The 26,837-nt window shown below is 41.2% G+C and overlaps 1 protein-coding gene across 1 annotated transcript in view; it reads left to right on the top strand.

Annotated features, from left to right (window-relative positions):
• TMEFF2 (transmembrane protein with EGF like and two follistatin like domains 2) overlaps nt 1–26,837 on the top strand; it is a 233,164-nt gene that overhangs the window by 108,198 nt on the left and 98,129 nt on the right. The window contains exon 5 of the mRNA XM_070423265.1: nt 24,338–24,434. Coding sequence (XP_070279366.1) covers nt 24,338–24,434 — 97 coding nt within the window. The remainder of the gene's footprint in view (nt 1–24,337; nt 24,435–26,837) is intronic.

Below are 26,837 nucleotides of genomic sequence, written 5' to 3'. Positions count from 1 at the left end.
TTTCCTTTTTGGCATCATCCATTGAATCGATGGAATCATCACTCAAATAGGTGTGAAAATTTCCATTGAGTATATCCAAAATTCCTTCATTTAGTTTATGAACATGCTCATGTTTAGGACAAAGAATTGCACGTTTAGATATATTTTTAATATTATTTATAGATATACTGTTTCCAAAGGTAGCTTCAATAATAGATCCATTACAAATCATTTCACGGGGGATTTCAATAATACCCATTCCTAAATGAAAACTGCTATCAAGTTTGCCATCTCCAAGTTTTACTACCCATTTATTATAAGTAGAATCCTCTGTTTTCATATTTGTTTTAAGAGACAACTTTCTGAAACATCTCCAAACACTACAGTACTTTAAACTCGTTTGTACTATGGCCGATCGCATTGCATGCGGTACAATACTGAGACATTGTCGAAAATCCCCTCCGAGAAGGAGAACTTTCCCACCAAATGCAACATTCAAATTCATAATTTCTCTTAGTAATCTATCTGTGGTGTTTATAGCATGACTGGATGCCATGGTGCATTCATCACTAGTGAGAAGTTGGGCCTTTTTAATGCTTTTTGCAATTTCACTCTTTATATTGAGTCTAGAAATTGAAGTTTCGTTTAATGAAATTGGTAATTTATATTGGGAATGAAAGATTCTTCCATTGAGAAGTAAATTTGAAGCAATTCCTGTAGACGCTGTGGGTAAAACAGTACCACCCTGACCTCTAATATAATGTATTAAAACTTTATAAAGATATGTTTTTCCACTACCACCCGAACCATCCAAGAAAAAGCATTTGGGGTGCACAGTTTGATCTTTGATGGTGGAAATTATAGTCTGAAAGGCTGCCAACTGTTCATCATTCAGAGAATTTATCAAAACCTCTGCCTGTTGTTGCTCGTACAATTCATCACATGTAGTTGTATTTGTTAATGAAGGGTAGTCTGGAAGTTTGAAATATGAACATTTCATTCCATGCAATGTGAATACTTCTTGAATTTCGTTAAGGGCATGCAGTTCACAGTTCACACAGACACCTTCTCTTCGGTGTAATTTCCAACAAAAATATTCAATAAAATGAGACTTATTCTCATCCCATAATTTGTCTGCATCAGAAGGACATGCAAACACGCATATACATGCAAATAGTTGCCGTAGTTGTTTGGGCATATTAAGGATGATTGTATCGTCAATCGTATCTTTCCAGATAGTGTCGTCGATTAATAATCCTCTATATTTAGCAGCTTCATGAAATGTATCATAAATTACACCTCCTACAGTTCGCAGATCAGCAAAACTTATCACACCTTTTACATGCAGAAGCAAACATCTAAGGTAATATCGTTCTGGTTCTCTAAAGCTCACAGTGAACAGTACTTTATTCCCGTCCTTTTGGCGTTTTCTCCACGGAGAATTATTAAACACATAATGCTGTGGAATCTTCCAGTAATAATAATTACGCGCATTGGAATCTTCTCTATTCAATAAGAACCAAGCCATCAAAGTCAAGTTATGCCTTCTAGCCCTATCTATAACTTCAGCAAAATCATCGGTATGAAAATGCAAATTCTGATCACTTGGCAAATGAATAGCTAATCTTGTGATTGCATGAGATTGGTCATGCATTCGCATTGCAAAAAGTCTCCAAACAGCCTCCGGAGCACTCACATACCTAGAGTCAATGAAGTCCTGTACTTCGTCATGATTGATAATATTTTTTTCAGAAATTTGAATATTTGCACAATTGTGCCCTTTATAGACATATTTGAATAAATATTTGACACGCTTAATCGATGCACAGACTTCAACAATTTTATGACAGTTATATTTAAGGCACAAATAAGGGTTATAAGGGACAACAGCCGTTTCCTCGAGGAATGGGGCTCCCTCCTCCCTGCTGTCAGGGTCCGGGCTGTGGGTATCCGGCTCCCGCCTCCCTGCTGTCAGGGTTAGGGGTGCAGGTGAATGGGATTCGGGGCTGTCAGGGTGCCGACAGCAGGGTCTGGGTCAGTGCTCATAGCTACCAGCTGGTGGTCTGGTCATTGGTCGTTCTGCTCGCTACGCCGTAACGATCGCTGGGCTTTTATTATAAAGGATAGTTGAAATATTTATTGCTGTCAAAAGAAATTATAGAGCAGCAAAACTGGCCATTTAACACATTGTTTGCGGGTAGTAACAGGTGGCTCTACTACTTACAGTCAATGTAAAACGTATAAATACGTTTCCCGCATACAATGTGTTTAAGTTGCTGTGTATAAAATCTGTGCAGTGGCTGTGCATCTGGAAATACCAAATTGACTTACTTTCTCTACTTCAGTATGAGGCTCACAAAAGTGTCTGAGAAATGTGTGCTGCATGAGTTTCTTAATGACTGACTATAGAAAGCCTATATGATATTAAATAGTTTTGTCATAATATGGCCTAATTGATACAAATTAATATATCCTATGTTTATAATACACCAGAGGCCCCGGTGCACGAATTCGTGCACGGGTGTGGTCCCCAGGGGGATGAGGGGAGCCGGGACGTGATCAGCCCTCCAGGCGGGCAGTGGGACGCCCTTGCCAGCCCAGGATCCAGATCCGTCCTGCTGACATTTGCGCCAGTTGTCAGGAGCTTCCTTGCAGAACATCTCGGGAGGGGAAGTGGCCATGGTGTCCAAGGCCGACTTCCAGGAGGCCGGCGGCGCTTTCGGAATCGTGCCAGCGGCACTGGTCCAGCGGTGCCTGGCCCGTTCTCTGGAGATTGGACCTGCAAGACTACTGAGGGAGGGAGTGGCTACCACCAGGCTGGTGGTCGGCCGGGACGGGTCTGTCAGCTGAGTGGTGCTCCCGCTGTGGGAGCACACTGACCACCACGGGGCAACTCCTGCATTGAGTGTCTGCCCCCTGGTGGTCAGTATGCGTCATAGTGACCAGTTGTTTCGGTCCTAATAGTTGCTAGGCTTTTATATAGAGAGAAGATTACTCCAAAGCATATGCAGTCATTGTTTAACCATTTGTAAAATTGTCTTACTTCCCCCAACCTCAGCTCTATCACTATCATCATCATCATGCTTTTGTGCAAGGCAGGGGACATTTCTAAAAATACTGTTGAGATGCCTTGGGTTAAGGGAAGTTAGTCAAGTAGACTTTCTATTTACATTGGTATCTCACGTTTATGTATTTTCCTGTCTTCCTAAGCAGTATTTTTGCAACATGATATGCAAGTACCTGGCAATTCAAATGCTTTAGGTCTTTAGAAGCTAGTAAACCAATGAAGAATTTATTTTTAAAAAGCTGCTCAAGGCTTAGATGAAGAAATGAGTCATATAAAATTGGGAGAGGAAGGAGAAATCATTTTAACTTTTTATTTATTTGTATGCATATCAGCAAGGCTCTGTTGCCATAACAGCGAAACAAAATAATACAGTGGTTCAGAAGGTAAGTTTATTTTGCCTCTCACCTTGCAGTCCAGGCCTGCAGGGACCGTGAACAGTTTTGCTCCACGTGACCAGAGGCCCAGGCTTTTTGGTTTGTTGACCTGCAATTCCCTAAAACCCCCGGGGTCAGCAAGCATTTTCTGTAAATGGTGCGATGGTAAATATTTTAGACTTGATGGACCATCTCTGGTTTTCATCACATACTCGGCCTCTTTTCATTCTTTTCACAGTGCTTTGCAAAGAGGAAATCCATTCTTAGCTTACAGAACATACAAAACAGGCCACAGGCCAGCTTTTGCCTGTGAGCTGTAGTTGGCTAACCGCTTCTTTAAGGAGATTTCCTGCGTATTAGAAGCTTAGTCAAGGCCACATCAATGTGCAGATTTTGGGAACAAGAAAACAGTGGAAGTATAAGGCGAGCAATTTCCTCTTCAGGAAGCGAGGCACGGTTATCCACATCAGTACCGTCTATCCCACTGCCAGGCACTTAGCTGCAGGGCCATGCCCAGGCCCAAGACGGGCTGGCACATGAAGTCTCGGTAGATTTCCACGTGGCCTGCTAAAGCCCTGTTACTGTGTGTGTCAGATCGGTCCTCTGGGAAGAAGACACTGAGACACATTTAGCGTGCAAACGCTTTGTTTATTGGGGGAGTGGAAGAGAAAATGTAGAGGAAGCAGACGGGGGCTGACCAAGCCCTCTAATTGGAACTTCTGGAAGGAAAGAAGATGGGAAGCAAAACTGGGGGGAGCAAACCTCAAGCCAAGATGTAAATCTGGCCAAAGATAAAGAGGTCGAACCTCTATGCATCCCCAGAGAAAATATTGCCCTTTAGGGGAGTCTGGTGAGTGGGGCCCGAATCGCTGGCCCCTGGAGTCCCACTGCGCTCACTCTTTGGTTGAGGCTGCACAGAAGGAAGTGGCCTGGGCTTGGCAGCTGCAGTCAACCTTGAAGTCACTACCAGCTGGAGGCTCCCAGCTCACTGCATGTTTTGCAGCTAAATAGCAAGTTCTTCCTTAAAATGAGGTCTGAGGTGGGTACCACAATAGCTGCCGTATTATGCAGGAAAGGGAGAATGGATTTAAGGAACACGAGTAGCTGACACAGTGTATAGATCTGTATCTAGATCTCGCTCTCTGTACCCACGCACATCTCATTATTAGGAACAGAATGCAAGGAGTACTGAGTCAGCAACTGGATGGATCTCGCTAAACCTGCCCAGAGGAAGACAGTGTCACTGCAGGTAGCGCCATACCTACTCTGAGTTTAACCAACATTTATAGATATTTTTCCTCTTTTTCAGGCCAGAATTCATATATTTGGTTATAGGGTCCACTTCGTTGTCAGATTTATGATTTACTTTTTTTCTTTATAAGCTAACACTGCATGGAATATGAAGTGAGATTCTACTGGAAAAAAATGAGAAAGATCTAATGAGGGCCCCATATAAGTCACCACAAGCAATCAGGACTCCGGATATAGAGCCACGGCAAGGTTAATGGTCCTGATTCACATCAAAGGCACCTCTGCGGTGTATGTCCAGACCCCCCGGTAAAAACTCTGACTCCCCATGACTATACAGATCCAATCACTGAAAGTAATTCCGATGAAAGGGAACAGAAAAGATAGAGTTAAATCTAAATATTTTTATCTAGATTCAGTAAATGGATTTAGTGAAGAAATAGCTCACAGTCCGGGAAGGTCAAGAATGATAATTTCTATCATTCATTGAAGGTCCTAATAAATGCCTTTGCACATGTTGCATCCAATCTTGGCACATCTGGAAACGGCCGTCATTATCCCCATTGTGCAGATGATGGAGCAAAGGCTTAGAGAGCGTCAGTCATTGTTCAGAGGCATCTGTATGACTCTTACAGACTCCAGCTGGCGTTAAACACACCCCCATGATCCCAGCACCCGTCATTTTTTTTTTTAATTGAATTCATTGGGGTGACATTGGCTAGTAAAATTATATAGGTTCCGAGTGCACCATTCTATAACATATCATTTGTATATCTGTGTGTTGACCCCAAGTCAAGCCTCCTTCCATCATGATTTTCTCCTATACCCTCTTCAAAACAGCGTCCCCCGCCACCAGTAATCGCCATGCTGTTGTCTGTATCTATGAGTTTTGTTTTGTTGTTGTTGTTATTGCTTAATCCCTTCACCTTTTTCATCCATTCCTACAACATCCCTCCTCACTGACGGCTGTCAGTCTGTCTTCTATGAGTCTGTTTCTGTTTTGTTTGTTATTCATTTTGTTCATTAGATTCCGCATATGAGTGAAATCATGGGGTGGTTGTCTTTCTCTGACTGGCTTATTTCACTTAGCGTCATACTCTCCAGGTCCATCCGTCCGTGCTGTCACAAAGGGTAGGGTTTCCAATAATGTCATTATTTCTCTGAAATGAACAATCCTTTGGGATAACCATTCATTTTCTCTTCTTAAGAGGGTTTTTCCTTTAGTCATATTTGGAAATGATTGCTTTTGCCAATGGGCTTTAGTCCGGTACAAATTGAGGTGAGAGAATTTTGTGCAGAGCTGTTTAATGCAGACTCTCTACTTTTTGCTGCTGTTTATTTTTGGAGTTCTTGAACTTGGGGCCAGATTTAGCTTAGTAAAAATATTTAAATCCTATTTTGAAATACATGTTTTATTAAAACCTCTTTCTTATAAGAAGTCAGAAAGTTGTGCTAACATGTGCGTGTCTGTAGTCAAACTTGAGAACAGTAAGCCTTAATATTCACACCTTTCTGTATATTGTCACACTTCATTATGTAATTGACATTCCTCATTCTTGCCCTAATTATTGCCTGATCTAATGATCAAGAAGTCGAAGAAAGACATCCTTGAAAGGTTAATAAGCCATCCAGAAAATTAGATTATCACGATCAAACCTTAATGATTATTATTTCTCATTATTTTAGATCACCTGAAAAGTTGGAGGGAGAAAAAGAACTGGCATCATTGAGCAATTATACTTGTAGTTTTCCACAGTAGATTTTACAGATGATCAGCAGTTATAAATTCTCCTCATATCTAAAACCAGAATTTTTTTATAAATTATGCTATCATTATTATAGTAATGAAAGCTGTGTATTTGATCATCATCATAATGGAGTACTTGAGGCATTTTCTCCTTTGCTAATTGACAGTTGGTCAGTTAAGAGGCGCTTTTCACGAAATCTCCCATAACCCTAAGGGTTTGAAATAGCTTCTAATAAATGCCTGAGCAGCTCCCCTAGATTCTTAAGTGCATTTGCTAAAACTCCCAACTGCTATTTTCCACCTTCTGGTCAGCAAATGCCTTTGATCAGTCATCTAGCTGCCTTTCTTGCTTATATCTATCCGTCTCGAGCCTTGTAACCCTACTCATCAGCACGATGACACATTACTATTTAGATACCATTTTCTGATGCCAGATTTCTCTAAGAAAGAAAATGAAATGCAAAGAGCAGGAAAGGGGTCAAATGGTAGCTCAGCTCGCCCTGTTGGGAGAAGTGTAAGAGGTGGTGTGTGGTCAGAAGACTAAGCCTTGAGTTTGCTCCTCGCTCTCACCCTAATGACACACCTGGGCACTTCTGGTCGGACTTGTTTGCTCACGGGCTGCTCCATGCTCACCACATGCCACCCCACCATGGGGGGTGTGGCCCCAGAGCCCAGGTTCCACAACATCAACACCCAGTGATGTAAAATCGGTTCCTTCAATTCCACTCCCTCTCTTCACTTCCTAACGACATGCCTGTACTGGTGTAGGGGAGTGAATTGGACTAAATGAGTAGACGAACTTACTGATTTTTAAAAGAGAAAGCATGCAGTCTTAAATGACTTAAAAAATGATTAATAGTGTTTCTTCACAATAGCCTAATCTTCATGATGGCAGAGATTTTATTTAGTTCACAACTTGATCCCAATTACTACCACGTAGTTGGTACTCAGTAAATGTTGGTAAAATGAATTAATATGCTAGAGAAATTGGTCCATGTCATTGAATTAATAATTTAATATCTAGTTTCATCTTGATTCCTTGGTGTCATTATGCTTGTAGATAAATAAACATTTAAAGAAAATATTTTTATAGTGCAAACTCCCAAATATAGGGAATATGATTAATGTAAAATCTCTCTCTCTCTCTCTCTCTCTCTCCCTATATATATATATATATATATATATTCAGTAAATATTTCCTAAGTGCCTACTGTGAGCCAATTAATATGTGGGTACTAGGGCACAAAGCAAAATAAAGCAGTTCTTAACCCACAGAGAAACCATAGAGGTAAATTCCTTTCATCTTCCCTGTCTTAACTTATGTGCAGACTACAAAGTCAAAAGTGTAAAGAATAAAATGTCATCTTCAGTATTTGAATTAACTTAGAACAGTTAGCCATTGAAAATGTCCTTTCCACCAGCTGAGGGTAGCTTTTGCAGTGTGTACTCCGGTGTTTAAAATAAATATTTTGCAATTAGGGTGAAATATGCTAGTGACAGCTGCAGAGGCTGAAGGCTTCTATTTGCTCAGATTCTCATTTATCTCCCAAATACCAAGGTAAGGGCAGATCCCAGCTTATCGCTGCATCTAGACGCGAACACAGAATTAAGTCTTCATGTGCCTTTGTTTGGCTTTAATCTCCCTCCTTAAACTCTGGTAATGAGGGTCCTGTTGATGTCAGTGAGGAAGGTAATCGCCTGGTAGGAAACTTTTAGCCACCAAAAATGAGATCTGGCCCGTTGCAAATAGCATACTGCTCAAGACTCCCATGCGGACCTGGTTTACACTCACATGGCTAAGTGTGTATGCGGAGCGACTAGGCCCCCATGAAAAGACAACAGTTTTACAAGGAGACACACTAAGCAGATTGTGTATATCGGTGCTGTACTCCAAGCACCATAATTACCTCAGTGTATGAGGTAGGCACGCCAACCCACACCAGAAACATAATGGCAAGTGGTCGCCAGCGCCTTGGACGAGGACAAACAGGCATCATCATAAACACATGTACCCTGTGGTGCCAGGCTGCATGCATGGGGTCTGTTGAGCTTCAAGCCACAGCAATACCAATGCTCCTTATCAGGGTGTTTAGAAAGTGAATTAGAAGATGGGTGTGTGTGTGTGTGTGTGTGTGTGTGTGTGTGTGTTTTGTTTTGTTTTTAAGCACTTAAGGCCTTCTGTGTTGTTGTTTTTTTTGTTTTTGTGTATATGTGTGTGTATATATATATATAGTTAGCATGCCTGCCTCATACACAGATCCGCTGGGGATCTAGCTGCAACCCGGGCATTTGCCCCAACCGGGCATCAAACCATGACCTCCTGGTTCATAGGTCGATGCTCACCCACTGAGCCACACCAGCTGGGCAAGAAGGTAGCTATGTTTTAAGCACTTGAGATAGAGTAAGAATGCAAGGTTTATTAGTTACGAACTTCTGTTGTGCTTAATTGTTCATCAAGGTACATCATATGCCAAAATGGCACACGTAGTCACACCACACATGCATATATCCTGATAAAATATTCCCTCCACCTCCCGGGAAGATGAAGATGGCGGTCACACGGGGTCCTATTTTCTATAGGCTGCAACACCCTAAGCAGAAGTGCTGAGTCCTGAGGACTGTCACGTGCTGTGTTTGAGCTGAACCTCTGGGCAGCGCTGCCCGAGGGAACTCTGTGTGGGTGAGATGCCCATGTCTGCCCTGGCCAGTACCGCAGTCTCCAGCCACATGTTGCTTTCAAGTTCTTGAAATGTAGCCAGTGCGACTGAGACCCTGGGTTTGTAATTCCATTTCGTTTTAATGATTGTGATGTTAAGCAGCTACCAGTGGCTGCTGGCTACCCTGCTAGACAATGAGTTCTTAGAGCACCTGCCTTCTAATCTTTGCAAGACTTGTCTCTTATAGTAGAAATTTAAAAGATTGCTTTCAGTCAAATATTAGGCAAAAAGATATATAAAATAAATGTTGATTCATCATCATTCAATAAACATTTATAGAATAAAGACAAGCCCACCGAGTTGGATTTTTTATGTTACAATAAAATTCCTCCGAGAAATTTAGAGACATAACTCAGTCCGTTCCCAACCTTCTCACTGCCGTCTTTTCCTCAGCAGCTCAGGGTTTGTAACTTGTGGTTGTGAGTGTGAAAGCCTAAATAGCGTTTGCTTAGGTGGGTCCAACCGTCTCAGAACTGGTAGCAGAAACTTAAGGCAGCTCCTAGTCAGGCTTGGACTTGCCACCCCAAGCGACGTGATAACGTTCCCACGGCGACTGGAAGAAAGATTTGATGTCCAAACGCAAAGACAGGGGGGAACTACAGGCCTCCCTCCTGGCGCCTGCCCACTCTCACTTCTCTGATGGGTGATCTCAGAGGACCTTTCAGACACCGAGCCATCAGAGTTATGCTGCCGGATGATAAGAAACCTGCAGCGATGCCTACATCTTCTCTTGCCACTGGGAGTTTTGCCTGTTCTGAAATAAAGAACGTTTTTATATATGGTATTTCTATCTAGAGAGTTATAGGAATATTCAGAAAAGATTCACAGACTTCAGTCAAGTGCATACTGACAAGGTCCTTCAAACCGCCTGATATTTACCAGACTCTGTTAGACAACCGTTTATTTTTATTTTGTTTCTCAAAGGTTGAAGGAGTGGCTAAGATCCTAGCCTGAGAAACCCATTCATCTTTTCATTAGCATTTGTTTTCTTGTGCTTTGTCTTGGAGACAAACCAACAAATGAGGAACGGTCTTCATTTGATCTCGGGAGTAATCCTAGGTGTGGATGCTGTATGATTGAACAGGTGCACTAGACAATCTTGTAGGGCTTTTTATGTACATTTCTATGCACCAAGATACATTTCTATGCAACTGGCTTCTTCATGTTACTGAAGTTCTTGGACCTTTTAATGAGGTTAAACCCAAGCAATCTGTCTTTTTTAAAAAAGGTGACATCCTTCCCAGTTGCATTAAAGTGACTGAAACCTGCTTTTAAAAACACACACAGAAAGCGGCCCAGGGCTGGGACATCTCGCGCCCAGACCCCTCGGCGCACAGCAGCTCTTACTGAGGACGCTCTTGCTGCTTCTGGCCCGGTACTCACCAGCCCTGCAGCTCCGCCAGGCGTGGCTCCGGCACCGTACACGCTGCCTCTCACACACGGTCTGGCTAGAAATTCTCCACCTGAATGTTTCCCATGTCTTCGCATGCGCCCCTCTGGGCACGAACAAACCACTGCCTCCGCCGTCTGACCCTCTTAGAGTCAAGCTAAGCGACATGGTTTTGTTGGTTTTTTAAAAAAAATCCCTTTTAGGCAAAACGAAACCGCTGGGAGGCCCTGTGGGAGCAGAGGAGGGAGGGAACTTGCCATGGAAGAGTGTTTGGGGGTTGCGTTGGGCATGCGGTTTAACATCCGAGGAAGAGCCTCCTGGTTTTGTTCCCTGTGTTTGGTTAGTGAAAACTATTTCTCTATGGAGGTGGTTTTTCTTAAAAACTGCAATAAAGACATCATGGGTCCCTATGCACTGCCTCATACTTAGGCACATTTTGAAAGAGATGCTGTTTGGTACAATTAATACCTTTCCCCACCGCCACCCCTTCTCTCCCATTAAGGTTTCGGTCCATCCCAGTGCGTGTCCAGCCACAGAATTCCCCAAGAACTCGGCTTCAGAAGCACGAAGGAATGGCGGTTGCATACAGAGACCAAATTAGTTGCTACATATCAATATTTCGCAATATTGGCTTTCAGTATTTTTATTCACTAACATTTTCTTTGACTCACACTATATGTATTTCAGAGAAAGAACGCCCACTCATTTCATCTGATCTAAAAATACAAATATGGCCCTAGCTGGCTTGGCTAAATGGATAGAGCATCAGCCTGCGAACTGAAGGGTCCCAGGTTCAATTCCAGCTAAGGGCACATGCCTGGGTTGCGGGCTCGATCCTCAGTGGGGAGCATGCAAAAGTCAGCTGACCAGTGATTCTCTCTCATCATTGATGTTTCTCTCTCTTCTTCTCCCTGCCTCTCTGAAATCAATAAAGAAATATATTTAAAAACAAAACAAAACAAATACACATGAAGAACCCAAGTAGCACGGGGCGGTGCAGAAGGCTGGGATTGGTGTGACTTGGGGTGGGAAGCGGAACGTATTTTGAGATAGAAACTGCTTGTCCATTGGGTGATGCCCCTGGCCAGCCACGGTCTGACTGTGTATCACATGGCTTTCAGGCATTAAAAGTGTGCATGGGAACACCATTGTTGTTTTTTAAAAAACCAATAACTATTAGGAAATATTCCTTGTGTGCGCTAATGAAATAAAATCGGGCCTATTTAAAGACACACAAATGTGTATATTCCTGCACTTTTATGAGAGTGATTATCAACATTAGCTCTCGTGAAAGAGTAGATAGAGTTAAGTTGTTTTAAATGTTCCAACAGTTTCCTCTTGTCTTCTGCCCAGTGACAACATGACAGCCCTTCAAACCTAATCTGTTCCTACTTCACTTTCCCCCGTAAGGCCACTCACCTCTTTCTTCACACTGTCCGCTTGAAACTACTATCGGTGCACTCTGCCATTAGCACTCAATAAAGTGCTTCTTACTCAGAACTCCTCCTCTTTGCTTACATCCCTTTCCTCATACTTGAGGTCTGAGCTGCTGAGCTCCACATGACTGCCATTTTCCTCAGTGGATTAGCCTTGACTTACTTTTGTATATTCTATGCCAGAGTAACCATCAGTAATTGGGAATTGCTGGTGAAATCGACACACGGGAGCCAATTGCATTGAGGCCTCTTAGGCTCATCCCTAACGTTCAGGGTGTGATCAGTTAGGTAAGGTTGTGCAATAGTAACTAACAAACAGCCCCCAAACTTAGTGGCTTGAAAGAACCAGGTGCGTTCTCACTGCATGTTCACTGCCATTGGCTGCTCCATGTGGTGCGTGCGGCAGCCACGCTGGGATCAGACAGGTGGACACCCTCTGTTCATCTGGACCCAGCCCATCAGTAAATCTCGTCAGTTCTCGCTCCAAATGACATGCCACCTCTGACCAATGTTTTTCTATCTTCCTTCCCAAACCTCCCAAGGTCACACTCCCTCTCGGGCACCTTTAATAGTAGGGAAGATGTCCAATCAGCAGTCAAATCCTCCAGCCTGAAATGACCCGTGTCACTTCCAGGAACTAGTTACGTAGCCTCTTCAAGCACAGGGTGTTCGGGAAACGCAATCATGCCCTGTGCCTGGACTTGATAGTGTCTGACATTAGTAACTACCACAGGGCATACCTGGCATTCTCTCTCAACACTTCCCCCATCGCTTCTCAGTCTTTGCATGAACCTCAGTGTAGCTACCTGGAAATCTGGCCCAACCTTATTCTTTACCACCTGGAATTGCTACAATAGGAAGGTCTGGAATTCTGAAATTCCCTTCTCTGACCAGTACTTTTGTATCATCTCCCAAGCTAGAAATAGCTATGAAAGCAAATGGGACATACAAGTTGACCTGGAAGAATTCCTTAACAGTGGGATATGTTCTAAGAATGTGGGGGTGCACAAACCAAGATCCCAACGCAGCCGGGGGATAAAGGAAGAGGGAGGAGGATGGGCACCTCTTTCCTGAATAGTGTGACGCCGTGGCTGAGTCTTCACGGTAGAGTCACAGTCAACCCCGGAGGTGGGAGGAGACGGTCCCCTGCATCCGGTGGAGGTAGAGGTGCACAGGCGCATGCCAGGCTGCTGGGGCTGAAGGTGGGGCGATCGGTCGGAGGCAAATCCTGAAAGCCTGAACACCATGAGAAGGGACTGTGGATTTTTATCCTGAAGTAATAGGGAACTTTTGAACTAAATAGGGTGATAGCATAATGAATATTTGTATTTTTAAAGTATCATTCAAATTTGCTTATTGATCAATATTTTGTAGTGATTAGAAATATTTCACTGACCATAATAAATGAACAACAGCAAAGCTCTACAAAAATATGTGTTTTTTAATGTTGTTATTAATTCTCCCGGGTAAAACACACAATGTGATATTACCTACAATTATTTTGACCTTTTAAAATGTTTCTTTCTTGGGCTTATTATATATATCAATGTTTTTGTTTACTCATAAAGTTAAATCATATTTTATGCCTGATAACTCTAGCATGTATGTCCTTCAAAATTATAATTTTTAAAGGAAACATTAAAATAGAATAATCAGCTACAGTTCATGTTAAACATAAATGTTCATGATTTTAGGCTAACAGCAACTTTCCCTAAAACTTGAAGATTTTTATTCCAGATCTGCAAAAACAAGGGAATTAATTCAGTTCCAATGATCTTACAATTCAGGTATAAGATGTTTAAAAATAAAAGATCTAGGTCGATGAATCTTGATGAAACTGTGAATGAGACTGGTTTGAGTTTAAACCAGTTTAAAGTTTAGAAAATTGGTCTCATTATGAAATTCCAAATAGGGCACTGCTAATTTTTACAATTTTACCTCTTTCCATTTGTCTCTGAAATCTCTGACAATCTAATGTTGATAAAGTTTTCTCTCAAATCCATGCAGTTTTTAAAAATCTAGATGTCTTTTCCATAATTACTCATCCTTCCCACCTGACGGTCTTAGACTGAGCTCTGGTTCTGTAAGGAGACATGTCCATCGCTTCAAGTCCGTCTCTTAGCTATCCCAGCTGGGGGGTTGGATTTGTTTTGGGGGGTTCCCCCATTTTGTAGAAGGTGTTCATGACCCTTTCACACTTCACATTGGCCAATTCGGACCTTCCTAGACTTACACTTTTGAGGATACATTTTTTTGTCTTGTTTTCTTTTGTTCATGTTGATTTGAGATACTGTCAGTGAAAGCGCTTTCCTGGGAGGGAACCCGAGGGCATGGGGGGCGGGGGCGGGGAGGGGGGGGGAGGGACTGCCTTACTTGGCTGCTGGCGAGGACAGATTCCAAGAAGCGTCACCAGAGGGTGTTTGGGGAGCTGGGCAATGAGCGGCACATTCCAGATTTGAAACCAGACTTTGAGAGACAGCTGTAGCTTGGGAACAGGAGTCCCCACAGTAGCCACAGCACCCCCCACCCCCAGCCAACGGGCAGCAGGGAGAAGGTGGAGGAGAGGAAACAGCCTCTCAGTGCGAGGCCAGCAGGTGGAAGAAGAAGGGGCAGATCTGCCAGGACCCGGGATGGTCAGACAGGGACTCCAGGCCTGGCGTCCTCCCTGTTGTTTTGCTGATTGTGATTCCAAAATGTAGGGACAGGACTTCCAATAGCAAAACTGGGCTGGAAAACATGGCAGGTAATTCAGAAACATTCTTGCTGTGGCCACCGGCTTTACAAAACGCTGTGGTCTCTTAAAATGGGCTGCATTATCACTGCTGCTCTTTTATTTCATTGGCCTATTTATGTCAATAAGTTGTATATTTATTTTTTTCTGTTTGTTTTATTTTATTATTGTTTGAAGTATTACAGATAGTAGTGCATATGTCTCCTTTTCTTCCCCCATTGACCTCCCCCCGGCCGCCCCTAAAGAGTTCCACTTTTTAAAAGAAAGCCACCAAATAGTCACCTACCTCCCAGGTACACCACTGGGAAGGAGACCAATAAGTTGTATATTTAAACAACCTTGACCTTAGTTTCATTTTTAAGTCTCATTTGCATTGGGAATTAGACTTAGATGGAATATGTTGTTTTTTGTTTTTGTTTTTTTGTTTGGGGGCTTACAGTAGAAACCAATGCTCATAGCAAGTAGGAAAAAAAGAAGATAAAGCTCCTATTTCATTTTTATCTTCATTAATAAGAAAAGAAAGAAAATGCTACTTTAGTGTTGTTGTCTCAAGACCCAGGGATCAGACTAAAGAGCCGTAGGTCTGGGCCGTTTCTGAGGATCCCAATCAGGGACTTCTCTGCAGCCCTCCTGCTCTCTCCTCAGTCCTCTTCCCCCTTCACGTGAGAAGCCCAGTGAGCTTCTTTTCTGGTGCAAGATTTCCTCTCTAAGTTCTCAGTGTTTTTATTTCTCTGCTTTGTTGTGTTGTTGTGTGATTTTCATGTCCCTGCACCCACCGAGATGTTAGCATCAGTCAGGCTGCTCACCAGGAGCAGCAGTCCACATCTGCTGCTCCGCCTTGGACTTCCTCCAAAGAACCTTCTCACTGGGAAGAAGACCGTGACTTTATTTCAACTTTAACGCTCTCTTCACATTAACGCCTTAGGGTGGCAGACCAACTTAGAGGGTGCGAGAACGTTCACACATCCTCCTGGTTCAGCTGCCCCACAGCCAGGAGCAAAGCAGGCCAGGCATCTCAGCTGGCAAAGGAGAAAGCTGGGGATCGAGAAAAAATCGCGGCCACCCAAATCCAGCTCTCCCAGCGCGAGGCCTGGATTGTGTCTACCATGCAACGGCCTTCAGATTACTTCACGTCATTGTCAATGTTAAACACAGAATCAGATCTGCACTTCGATAAGATACATGGGCGATAGATTTAAAATAGGTGCATTTGAAAAATAAATAAAAATAAATAAACAAATAAATAAAGTAGGCGCGTTTGCAAGTGTGCCGGTCAGGTGGTAGAATCTTAAGCTCCGTGAGCACAGTGGTGATGGAATGGGAAAATATTTAGGAAATAAACATGACATGTGAGAAGTTACCAGAGTTCATAGACGCTCTACCATAACAGACAGTCAGTAGGTTAGAGTTAACTCTCCTGGCAATTTAGTCTTTATTTGATGATTCAAATAAAACTTTCTCCATCACAAAATGCCTTTAGGTTATCAACACCAAAAGTCATGTACTAAAAGGCATACAAACTGCAAATTAACAAAGGCATATCTTCAGTATTAGAGATTTGCTAATTAGAAGAATTAAACACAAAATTGAAAAGCAATATATTAGTCTAAAAAGGCTGAGAAAGCTTCCATCTTTCTTCATTCACATTCACTCTCCTACAATGTTCACATCTCTCTTATCATATTCTCTCAACTGATAATGTCCCTCCTAATTAAGTACAAATACAACAGGGACAAAAAAAATGTAGCCGGGATCTGTCATCCTCCCCTTTCCAGCATCACCTCCCTCCTTCATCTGTACACACAGACTCTGCCGTCTCACCTGGAGGAGAAGATGTGTCCCTACCTGTAAGATCAACCGCTTCACCTGTGTGCAAACCACAGCTTCTCAAGGGCTTCGCTTCTGTGATTGTCCCCTTTCTCTCCTGTATCAGTTCGCTTCTCTCTGCTCCATCATTTCTCTCAGCAGAAAATGGTGCCTCGATTCCACCCTTTTATAAAAATATTTTCTTGACGCTACAGCCTTATCTAACAATGTCTCATTCTCTGTTCTCATCTGGACATTTGTGCAAAAGTGTCACCTACATTTGTTCTTTTCATTTACCAACTTTTAGTCCATTCTCAGGTTCCTCACCATGCTTTGTAGTATCCCATGTACCCATGCCAATGTTCATAATTTACCAATAAAAATATATTTCTTACCTTCTAGGAATCTAATAAGGAAAAAATAATCTTTCTATAACTTTACATACAATAATTCAAACTAATTAAGCTGAGAAGAATACAAGTATTTTGGCTTATATTATCACATGATTGATGTGGTAGAGTTGCATGAATCTGGCAGAGTAACTCTCCCTGAGGAATTTTGCCCTGCATGGCATCAAGCTGAATAAACCTTTTCTCTTCTTTCTTTCCTTCCTTCCAACCTTCCTTCTTTCTCTTTTTCTAATCAACTGAATATCTTCAGTTCTAAGTTAGAGTAAAATCAGTCAGACTTAAATGACAATAGAATTGTGTCTCAATATAGTAGCATTGTATTAATCTCTTAAATTATTTTTAGTTGTGTAGAAGATAAATTATATGTGATTTCTAAAGAAGCTTTGTCAAGCTCTAGCAAACTAGCTTAATTATGAAAAATTAAATTTTCTGTAATGCTCTCTTCTTTTGAGTGTTTAATATAAAATTACATTTTCTCAGTCTTGAAACTTGGTTCTTAGACTTTTCACAAGGCGTTAAACCATTATGGGTACATGTCATTTTAGCCTTCCTTTAGTTTTTAGCATTTAAATCACTTAAAAATTAAAAATTAACAATAGCTTTGTACTTCTTTTAATTCAAAAAACTAAGATAATGGGTTTTCCCCCTAAAGTCTGAGCACATATTACTGCATTGTGGCACTGATAAATAAACAGACTGAATCTGTTAGTTTTGTAAGCAGCAAAGTTTGCTAAGTGTCTTGTTTTAGCATTTCAATAATAGAACAGTGCAATTATTATTCAAATATCCTCACATTATCATATGAATACAAGGAAAGTATTTCTTATTGTTATTTCTCTTTGAAGTCATATTAGTATTTCTAGGGAAATGTTGGAAAATGTAAAAGAGAGAATGATTGAGGCTCAAAAACAACAGCTTGGAATTGTCTGAGCCTCTAGGCCAGTGATGGCGAACCTTTTGAGCTCAGCGTGTCAGCATTTTGAAAAACCCTAACTTAACTCTGGTGCCGTGTCACATATAGAAATTTTTTGATATTTGCAACCATAGTAAAACAAAGACTTATATTTTTGATATTTATTTTCTATATTTAAATGCTATTTAACCAAGAAAAATCAACCAAAAAAGTGAGTTCGTGTGTCACCTCTGACACGCGTATCATAGGTTCGCCATCACTGCTCTAGACACTGTCAGCAGCTTCCATCGTTTAGGTTCAACTTACACGTGGGAGAAGCATATGAGAGCCAAATCCTGCACACAAGGCAAAGCCAACACATTATCCAAATTAAAGAATGGAATCCAGCCCGTGTATCTCAGTGGTTGGGCATCGACCTATGAACCAGGCGGTCACGGTTCGATTTCCAGTCAGGGCACATGCCTGGGTTATGGGCTTGGATCCCCCAGTGTGGGGCGTGCGGAGGCAACTTATCAATGATTCTCTCGCATCATTGATGTTTCTATCTCTCCCTCTCCCTTCCTCTCTGAAATCAATAAAAATGTATTTTAAAAATAAATAAAGAATGGAATGGAGAGTTTTGATGTAAAATTTTCTTTAAGTGGAATTTTTTTCTTTATTGGAACATAAACTCAAAGTTCAGCTTTTGATGATAATGAAATAGCAATTTATGCAAGTTATTTAAAAATAAAAATTGCTATTATAATTTTATTATCAAAGTAATTTTAGTTACAACAGGTCATTGAATATCATCACTGATAAATCCTTTATCTATATAAATAAAGTGGAAAAATTAAAAGTCTACCAAAAATTAATTTAATAAAAAATCACTGACTACTAGATTAGTATTGACTCTAAAATAGAAAGAGAAAAATGCCTTCTAAACTTTGAAAAAATTCAGACTAAAGTCTTCATAAAATTTGTATAAATTTTTTTTCTTAACTTTGTAGTAATTTAAAGAGTATGGAACCAGTATCTATGGGTCATATTTAAGCTTAGAAATCTCATTCTCATTGTGGATAAAATCTGATAATTTCTAGGACCACCTACTTTATTTTCAGGCATGATGCACGTAAAGGTTTCTATTCATTTATGTTTGTAATATGTCAAATGATTATTCTCTGCTTAATTTGAATGGCACCTTATATATCTACACAGAGAAAAAAAGTGGGAATCATGCAGAGATTGGGAAAGGTAGTATTCTGTTGGGAAAAATGAAAATATAATAGAAGAAACGCCTTAAATATTGTACAATACATGCTAGTGTGGAAAAGAAGTAGTAAAAATTTGAAGGAAGACTTGGAGAAAATTAAAGCAGATCTAAGGTTGTGTAGAAACGCAATGCAATCAAAATGATGTGAAGTATGTTTTCTTAGAAGTTATTGATAACATTAACTCGGGTCTTAATAGTCACCCCTCACTAGGTAAAGCCGTAGTCACAAACGGCCTCAAAACCTCAGAGCTGGCAGTGTCCGTGGCAACAAGTCTTGCTCCCGTGGCTGGGGCGAGTGGGGCTCAGCTCTGTGCATCTTCTCCGTCTGGATTGGCTGAAGGAACAGCTCTTATTTTAGAGTGTGTCTTTTTATGCAAAGGGAAAGGGCAAGAAAGTAGAATTCCACGTGATGGCTTTTCTGCATCTTCTCACTTCCACTCTTTTTCGGTAGCAAAAGGAAAGCAAGAGACCAATGGTGATAGCATGGAACTCAAATCATATGGCTGTGGAGAGGAACTTATAATGATTTATTGGAGAGAGTGGAAAAATCATTAGAAAAGTGATGTAACCTACTGTCAGTGTCACATGTCAATACTGTCTTCCATGGAGAATGGGAGAGTACAGATAAGTCCTGAAAAGATAGAACAAAGGCATGTCAGAAGTCAAACACTCAGTTAACAGTCAAAGGCTGGAGTTGTCATTAGTACTGACATCTCTCGCTTTTGCCATTGAATTAGTCCAGAAGGATAGGATGGCTGTTTTAAGTAAAACTAACTTTAAAAGGGAATGTGAGCTTTGCAGCTTAGATAGAAGTACTAGTATATATGTGACGATAAGAATGCAAAGAGTGAACAGTGGTAATTAAAAATATATTGTCATAAAGCTCTGAAAGTGTTCATGAAGTAATGGCTTAGGAGAATTTAAAGACATATGTTGTCATTCTTAAAGCAACCACCCAAGTAATAACACAAGGATAACCCCAAGATTAATTACATTACAGTAAATGGGCTTCACGCCCTGATGAAATGCCAGCATATTCAGACAGAATAAACGAGCAAGATCCAACTGTATGTCTCCAAGAAACACTTCTTTTAATTAGTTTTCATTTCATGTTATTTTGTATGAGCTTCAGTAGTTAGACCAGTGGTTCTCAACCTGTGGGTCGCGAGCCCTTTGGCGGTCAAACGACCCTTTCACAGGGGTCGCCTAAGACCATCCTGCATATCAGATATTTACACGACGATTCATAACAGTAGCAACATGACAGTTATGAAGTAGCAACGAAAATAATTTTATGGTTGGGTCACAACATGAGGAACTGTATTTAAAGGGCCAGAAGGTTGAGAACCACTGAGTCAGACAATCATATACTTTGCAAAGTGTTCCCTCTGATATGCCCAGTGCCCCCCTGCCACCGTACATAGTTACTATAATATTATTGACCCTGTTCCCTATGCTGGGCTTTCCATCCCCGTGGCTGTATTGTAGCTACTGATTTGTCCTTCTTAATCCCTTCACCTCTTTCACCCAGTCCCCAAAGCCCCTCCCTCTGGAAACCATCGGTCCGCTCTCTGTATCTGCGAGTCTGTCAAGTAACACACTTTAAACATGTTAACAAACAGGTCGGGTGTAAAAGAATAAAAATAATAAGCGAAAGAAAGCTGGTGTGGCTCTGAATATCAGAACAAAGCAGACTTCACAATGACTAATGTTGCTAGAGATTCAAAGGGTGCATTTTATAATGAGAAAAGGGTCACTTATTTAAGAAGACATAAGACTACTAAATGTTTCTGCACCTAATATCAAAGCTCCCAAATACAAGGCAAAACAAAAGAGAACTAGAAACAATTTTACTTCGCTGATAGAGATTTTAACACTCCTTTCTCAGTAGTAGATCAATTGAAAAATCGGTACAGTTCCAGCTGATTTGAACAACACTAACCATCTACTTAGAGCTAATTAACTTTTATAGAAAATTGCTCCCCACAAGACGTTACAACTTCTAACACGCCCATGAATTATTCAGGAAGGTGGACAATATTCTCAGTCATAAAACAAGTTTCAATAAATAGCAAAGGTCTCAAATTAAAGAGCATGTTCTCTAACCATAATAGAGTTACATTATAGATGAATAAAATAATACACTTTTTAAAACCCTCAAATATTTGGAAGTGAAAAAACACACTTACTAAATAATCCATGGAGTAGAGAAAAAATCTCAAAGGATATTACCATAATATATATATATATATATATATATATATATATATATATATATATATATGACAGAAATCATAAAAGCACAATATTCATATTTGTGAGATGCAGCTAAAGCAGTCTTTACAAGGAAATTTATAAGTTTAAATATATATATATTAGAAAATAAGAAAGGTGTCAAATTAAGTACTTCTTCCATTTTAAGAAACTATAAAAATAATAAATTAAACCCTGGGAATATAACACAGAGGAGATAAGAAGAGCAGAAATCAATAAATGGGAAAATTTAAACAGCTTTTATTAAGAATCAAATAATAATACCATCATAGACAAACTCTCTCATGAAATAGGGGAAGTGGGAACACTTCCACCACTCATATCATGAGAACACTTAGGTACTATATTGCAGTACAGCACATATATCATAGCACATATATATGATATGTACTATATGTAACTATTACAAATGCTATAAATGTAATTATAATACCACTATCACCCATGTTAAAATATCATCCTATGAAGTGTAGTTTATATTGTGTTCTTACTTTTGTGTATAATTGTGAGCGAGCACAGTTCCTCCCCTGGGTCACTTCCAGTAGGTCCCTAACCAAGGACCACAGCTGTGGAAGAGTAGAGGGGGCCCCTAAGTGGCTGTAACTGTTCCTTAAAGACCTTCCCCTGCCTTAGCCCATTTCCTGAGTGATGGGAAGTTTGAGTCTGGAAGCTGCGAATCTCGCTGACACTAAAAGGCTCTCCCATTAGCAGCTTCCGTGTTGCATTAATAATAAGAAAGGAATAAAGAGACCAGCCTCAGCTGCTCAGTCTCCCAGGAGGGGAGGCCCCAGCCTCCTGCTCATCCCCAAGGCCCACTCTAATGGTTTGCCTGTATGAGAGTAACAGAGAGGATGCTAAGTGCTGTCTGTTTTCTAAGAGTTCAAAATCCCTTATTGGGGAGGAACTCCTGTTCTTTTTTAAGAATTCCTAGTTTAAAACCGTATCATGGATACTTTTTTGATTGAAGTGAATCTGTTATAATTCACACCTTTATTAATAAACTAGAGGCCCGGTGCACGAAATTTGTGCACTTGGGAGGGTCCCTCAGCCTGGCCTACACCCTCTCGCAGTCCAGGAGCCCTCAGAGGATGTCCGACCGATCATCAGACATCCCTAGTACTGCCGCAGAGGCGGAAGAGGCTCCCGCCACCGCCACTGCGCTCGCCAGCTGTGAGCCCGACTTGTGGCTGAGTGGCACTCCCCCTATGGGAGCGCACTGACCACCAGGGAGCAACTCCTGCATTGAGCATCTGCCCCCTGGTGGCCAGTGTGCATCATAGCGACCAGTTGTTCCACCATTCGGTTGATTTGCATATTAGCCTTTTATTATATAGGATGTAAGTGCCAATTATCAAGTACAGGGAGAAATTGCTTTAGAAAAAATAAATCCATCTTTCCTGGAAAAACTGTAAAACAGAGTCCTCTCAGAGATGTCTCTTGTCTTTTGGGGGAAAATATGTAATCACTTCTCTGCACAGCAGAAAATTAAAGAAAATCATGAATAAAGACCTTTGCTTTTGCAAATGTTAAAAACCCTTGTTAACAGACAAAGAAGAAACGATGAGAAAATATCTTATTCAAACGAGATAAATAAGACTGGATTTGTTAGGTTCAGGGTGCATGTTAATGAATTATGTCTTTGTTAAAAGTTTGTCTTTTGGGGGTTCATAAAGATAGCCCACGCCATACTTAACGGCTTGTGTTCCTTTTCTACTGAAAATGCATGACCTGTAGCAGAAGTGCACTTTTAAGATCTTCCTGGTGTAAACATCTGTTTTTAAGTGTGACCTGTGCAAGGAGTAAGAGCATCTATGCAGTAGTTAGGTGGTTGCAATTTTTCATCTACAAGCAAAACCATTTTTGCTTTCAACTATTTTTTAATTGGGTAAACAATAATCCATCATCTCAAAAGTGTGGCTCGGATTTTCATTATTTGGACTGAAAATGCTAGAAAGTTTTCCTTGATTTATACTACTGTGCCCTGATTTTTCACCATTAATTTTTATAGTTAGGCGATAAATTACATATTTTTGTACTTTTAATTTATGAGGAAGAAAGAACAATGTCAATAATCATCATCAATGACAATATATATTTTTAAAATGAAATATATGTTCATAACCCTCAGAGAAGGAATCACTATGATGGGCTCTATTTATGTAAGAATCAAGAAATTATTGTACAAACCAATAAAAGCTGTTTTCTGGAAATTTATAATTAACATTATTTTTCTTATAAGTATTTAACATCATAAAGGAAGACAAAGAAGATACATCTAATAATTCAAGGCTGCCCATTCAGGTTCTTAAAATTATGTATAAAAGCCTGTGGATGAAAAAGAAATCTACAACTTAGAACTGAGACAATGTTAGGTATCTATTTACAGTCTGGTGGACACTAGATTTTTTCTCTAGGCAAGGGAAAAAATCTAAATCCCTTTTCATTAAATCACTCTTTCATGTGGTGTATTTATGAGCCAAGGAATTTTCATAAATCCAGTAGACCCTGTTATTTGTTTTATGTTGCTTGTAAAAAGCTGAAATGTCCACTACATACCAATGGGGGGCATGTTATTGTTAGATTGTTTTTAAATTTAGGGAAGGCCGGAACCGGTTTGGCTCAGTGGATAGAGCGTCGGCCTGGGGACCGAGGGGTCCCAGGTTCGATTCCGGTCAAGGGCATGTACCTGGGTTGCAGGCACATCCCCAGTAGGAGATGTGCAGGAGGCAGCTGATCGATGTTTCTCTCTCATCGATGTTTCTAACTCTCTATCTCTCTCCCTTCCTCTCTGTAAAAAATCAATAAAATATATTTAAAAAAATAAAATAAATAAAATAAATAAATAAATTTAGGGAAGGATGGAGCTGAGTATGCCATTTGTATGACAGCAAATAGGTCCATTGGGAAAGCAGCAGCTTTCTGATAGCCTTAGAGTTGTTGGTGTTCTGCACACTTGTCTGAATTAGTTTTGTTCCCTTTTCTCTCTCCTGCAGTCCACGAAGGCTCAGGAGAGACCAGCCAGAAGGAGACGTCCACCTGTGACATTTGCCAGTTCGGCGCGGAATGTGACGAAGATGCCGAGGATGTCTGGTAATGCGCTCTCGCTGATTCTTTTAAACCAAATCATGAAAGTTGATTTCCTTTTACTCCATCCGGTATTTCCTGAAGAAGACATGGTTGGCATTTCTTTTTCTTATCTAGTTCCTAAGGTGGGGTTGGGGGTCGGGGGTGGGGGGAGAATATGAGGGCTATTGTAATGGCAGGAATTTCTGAAACTGAATTAAGAGTTGGGCTGGGCCAGCTGCCCTGCTTCGTTTGATAGGGTATAAAAAGGTATCACAGAGACTCCCCAGGACTGTCAGGGTTAAGAGATGGAGAGAACAATCACATTCACCAGAACATCTCTCAAGAAGTGTGGTCAGGAGACAGTGGGCATCTGCTAATCCGCTTTCTAATGGTGGGTCCGAGTGACCTCGGAGCTTTTACTGAAGGGTCTGCCTATGCGTGCCGGTAGCTGAACTGGGAAGATGGTAAAGCAAAGATTGACCTGAGCCGCCCTCTAGCATCAACTTCCCCTTTACCCCGGCAGTACGCAGCCTCTCCTGTAAAGATATGCTGAAGCGATAATGAATATTATTTATTTTGAATGGGTCCCAAAGTGCTAGCCTTCTAGGGCATGAACATGTGTTTGGTTCTACCCTGATCATACCCAGAGTGGTGACCAACCTAGAACCCAGAGGAGGCCTTTGTGCTGTGATAGTGGAATGAGGCAGTCTCTCTCTCTCTCTTTCTCTCTCTCTCTCTCTCTCTCTCTCTCTCTCTCTCTCTCTCTCTCTCTCTTACTATCTCTCTCTCTCCTCTCCCCTCTTTCTCCTCTCTTTCTCCCTCACAGGAAAACAGCCAAGTGTCCTTTGTTTTCTTCAAAATGCGCCCATGCTTGCCTAGAGCTCTTAGCACTCATTTTGATCAAAGTGGCTGAGTAACTCTTACATGCTCTCACCAACAAAAAGAGTGGTGATTCTGTGACTGGATGGTGGTATTAGCTAACATGATGGTGGTAATCCTATCTATATATATAAAAGCCTAAGCTACCATTCAACAGTTCGACCGGTAGCTATGATGCACACTGACCACCAGGGGGCAGACGCTCAATGCATAGGCATGGATACATGGAAAAGACTAATGAATCTCAGAAGGTAGGGGGAAGTGGGGAGGGCAGGAAGAAATTAACCAAAGAACTTATATGAATATTAGAGGCCTGGTACACAGATTCGTGCACCAGTGGGGTCCCTCAGCCTGGCCTGCCGGGATTGGGCCAAAACCAGCAGTCCGACATCCCCCGAGGGGTCCCAGATTTCGAGAGGGCGCAGGCCAGGCCGAGGGACCTCACCGCTGCATGAATCCATGCACCAGGCCTCTATTTGCAATATCGAAGTGTAACAAATCACCCTGTTGTACATCTTAAACCTATACAAGATTATATATCAACTAAATCTCAATTTTTAAAGAGTAATCATTTTGATCACATTTTTGTGGATGGAGGGGACAATTTAAGGGACAAGAAGAGGAAATGAAGGCAACATAATTTTGGCAAGAGTGAAACAGCCTGCACTTAAATCTTTAAAAATATGTTTGAGTGCAGATGAAGTTGAGGATTCCAACGGAGCACACTGGGGCTCTTGGGGTAAATTAGTGATTGCTATTTCAGAAAAGTGGGACTTAGAATTTTACTTACGTCTCCCCAAATGCTTTAGGGCTCTGTATGTTAAGACACACTTCCAGGAAATATGCTTTTTAAAGATCTCATATTTAATGTTTGCTTATAGCTGCATCTGTAGTTCAACATTATTTTTAAAGCTGTTAGAAATCTTGCTATCAATGCTTTACTTTTTAAAAATTTACATGGGTCCCTAATTTTTTCTTAAGAACTTCCATTCCCCACGTTTCTCATCTCCCTAGTGATTATCTTTGTGACATAGTCCCCTTTACAAGTGCGAAGACTTAAGAGGTGAGTTGAGCGAGCAGGTGAAGATTACAGACTGCTTACTTCAGGCCGCTCATTTGTATGACTATTTCTCTCAGTTATCTTCAACATGAGCCTGGGGGTGTCTTCCTTTATGATCTCCGCTCTATAGAGAGGGCCTGAGCTTTTCAATGTTAAGTGGCAGAGCCAAGATGAAGCTCTGAGCTGAAAGTAACCAGAGGGCGTTAGCCTAACAGCTCAAGCAAAGATGCAATTAAAACCTCATTGTTCCCTGTCCTGTCTGCAGTCATGCGATGGCCAGATGGCAGGAGCCGTGATGGGGGCAGTACCTGCAGCCACTGTGGGGAAACTCAGGCAAGTGGTGTCACTCCTGGTGTCCCAGCAAAAGACGGGACCCATGGTCTGGAGGCAGACAGTGCAGGGAGTACGGGCAAGGCCCGGGGCACCTGGACTTAGAAAAAAAAACTCGGTTCAAAACCACGGAGAAGGGGAAGGCAGACCCTCTATCC

The sequence above is a fragment of the Myotis yumanensis genome, unplaced genomic scaffold, assembly GCF_028538775.1.
Source record: "Myotis yumanensis isolate MYYU_CA2020_CCGP unplaced genomic scaffold, mMyoYum1.0.hap1 SCAF_8, whole genome shotgun sequence".
NCBI classification, from domain to species: Eukaryota; Metazoa; Chordata; class Mammalia; order Chiroptera; family Vespertilionidae; genus Myotis; species Myotis yumanensis.
Note: the sequence above shows the minus strand (reverse complement) of the source record. Positions and strands in the feature narration are given on the sequence as shown.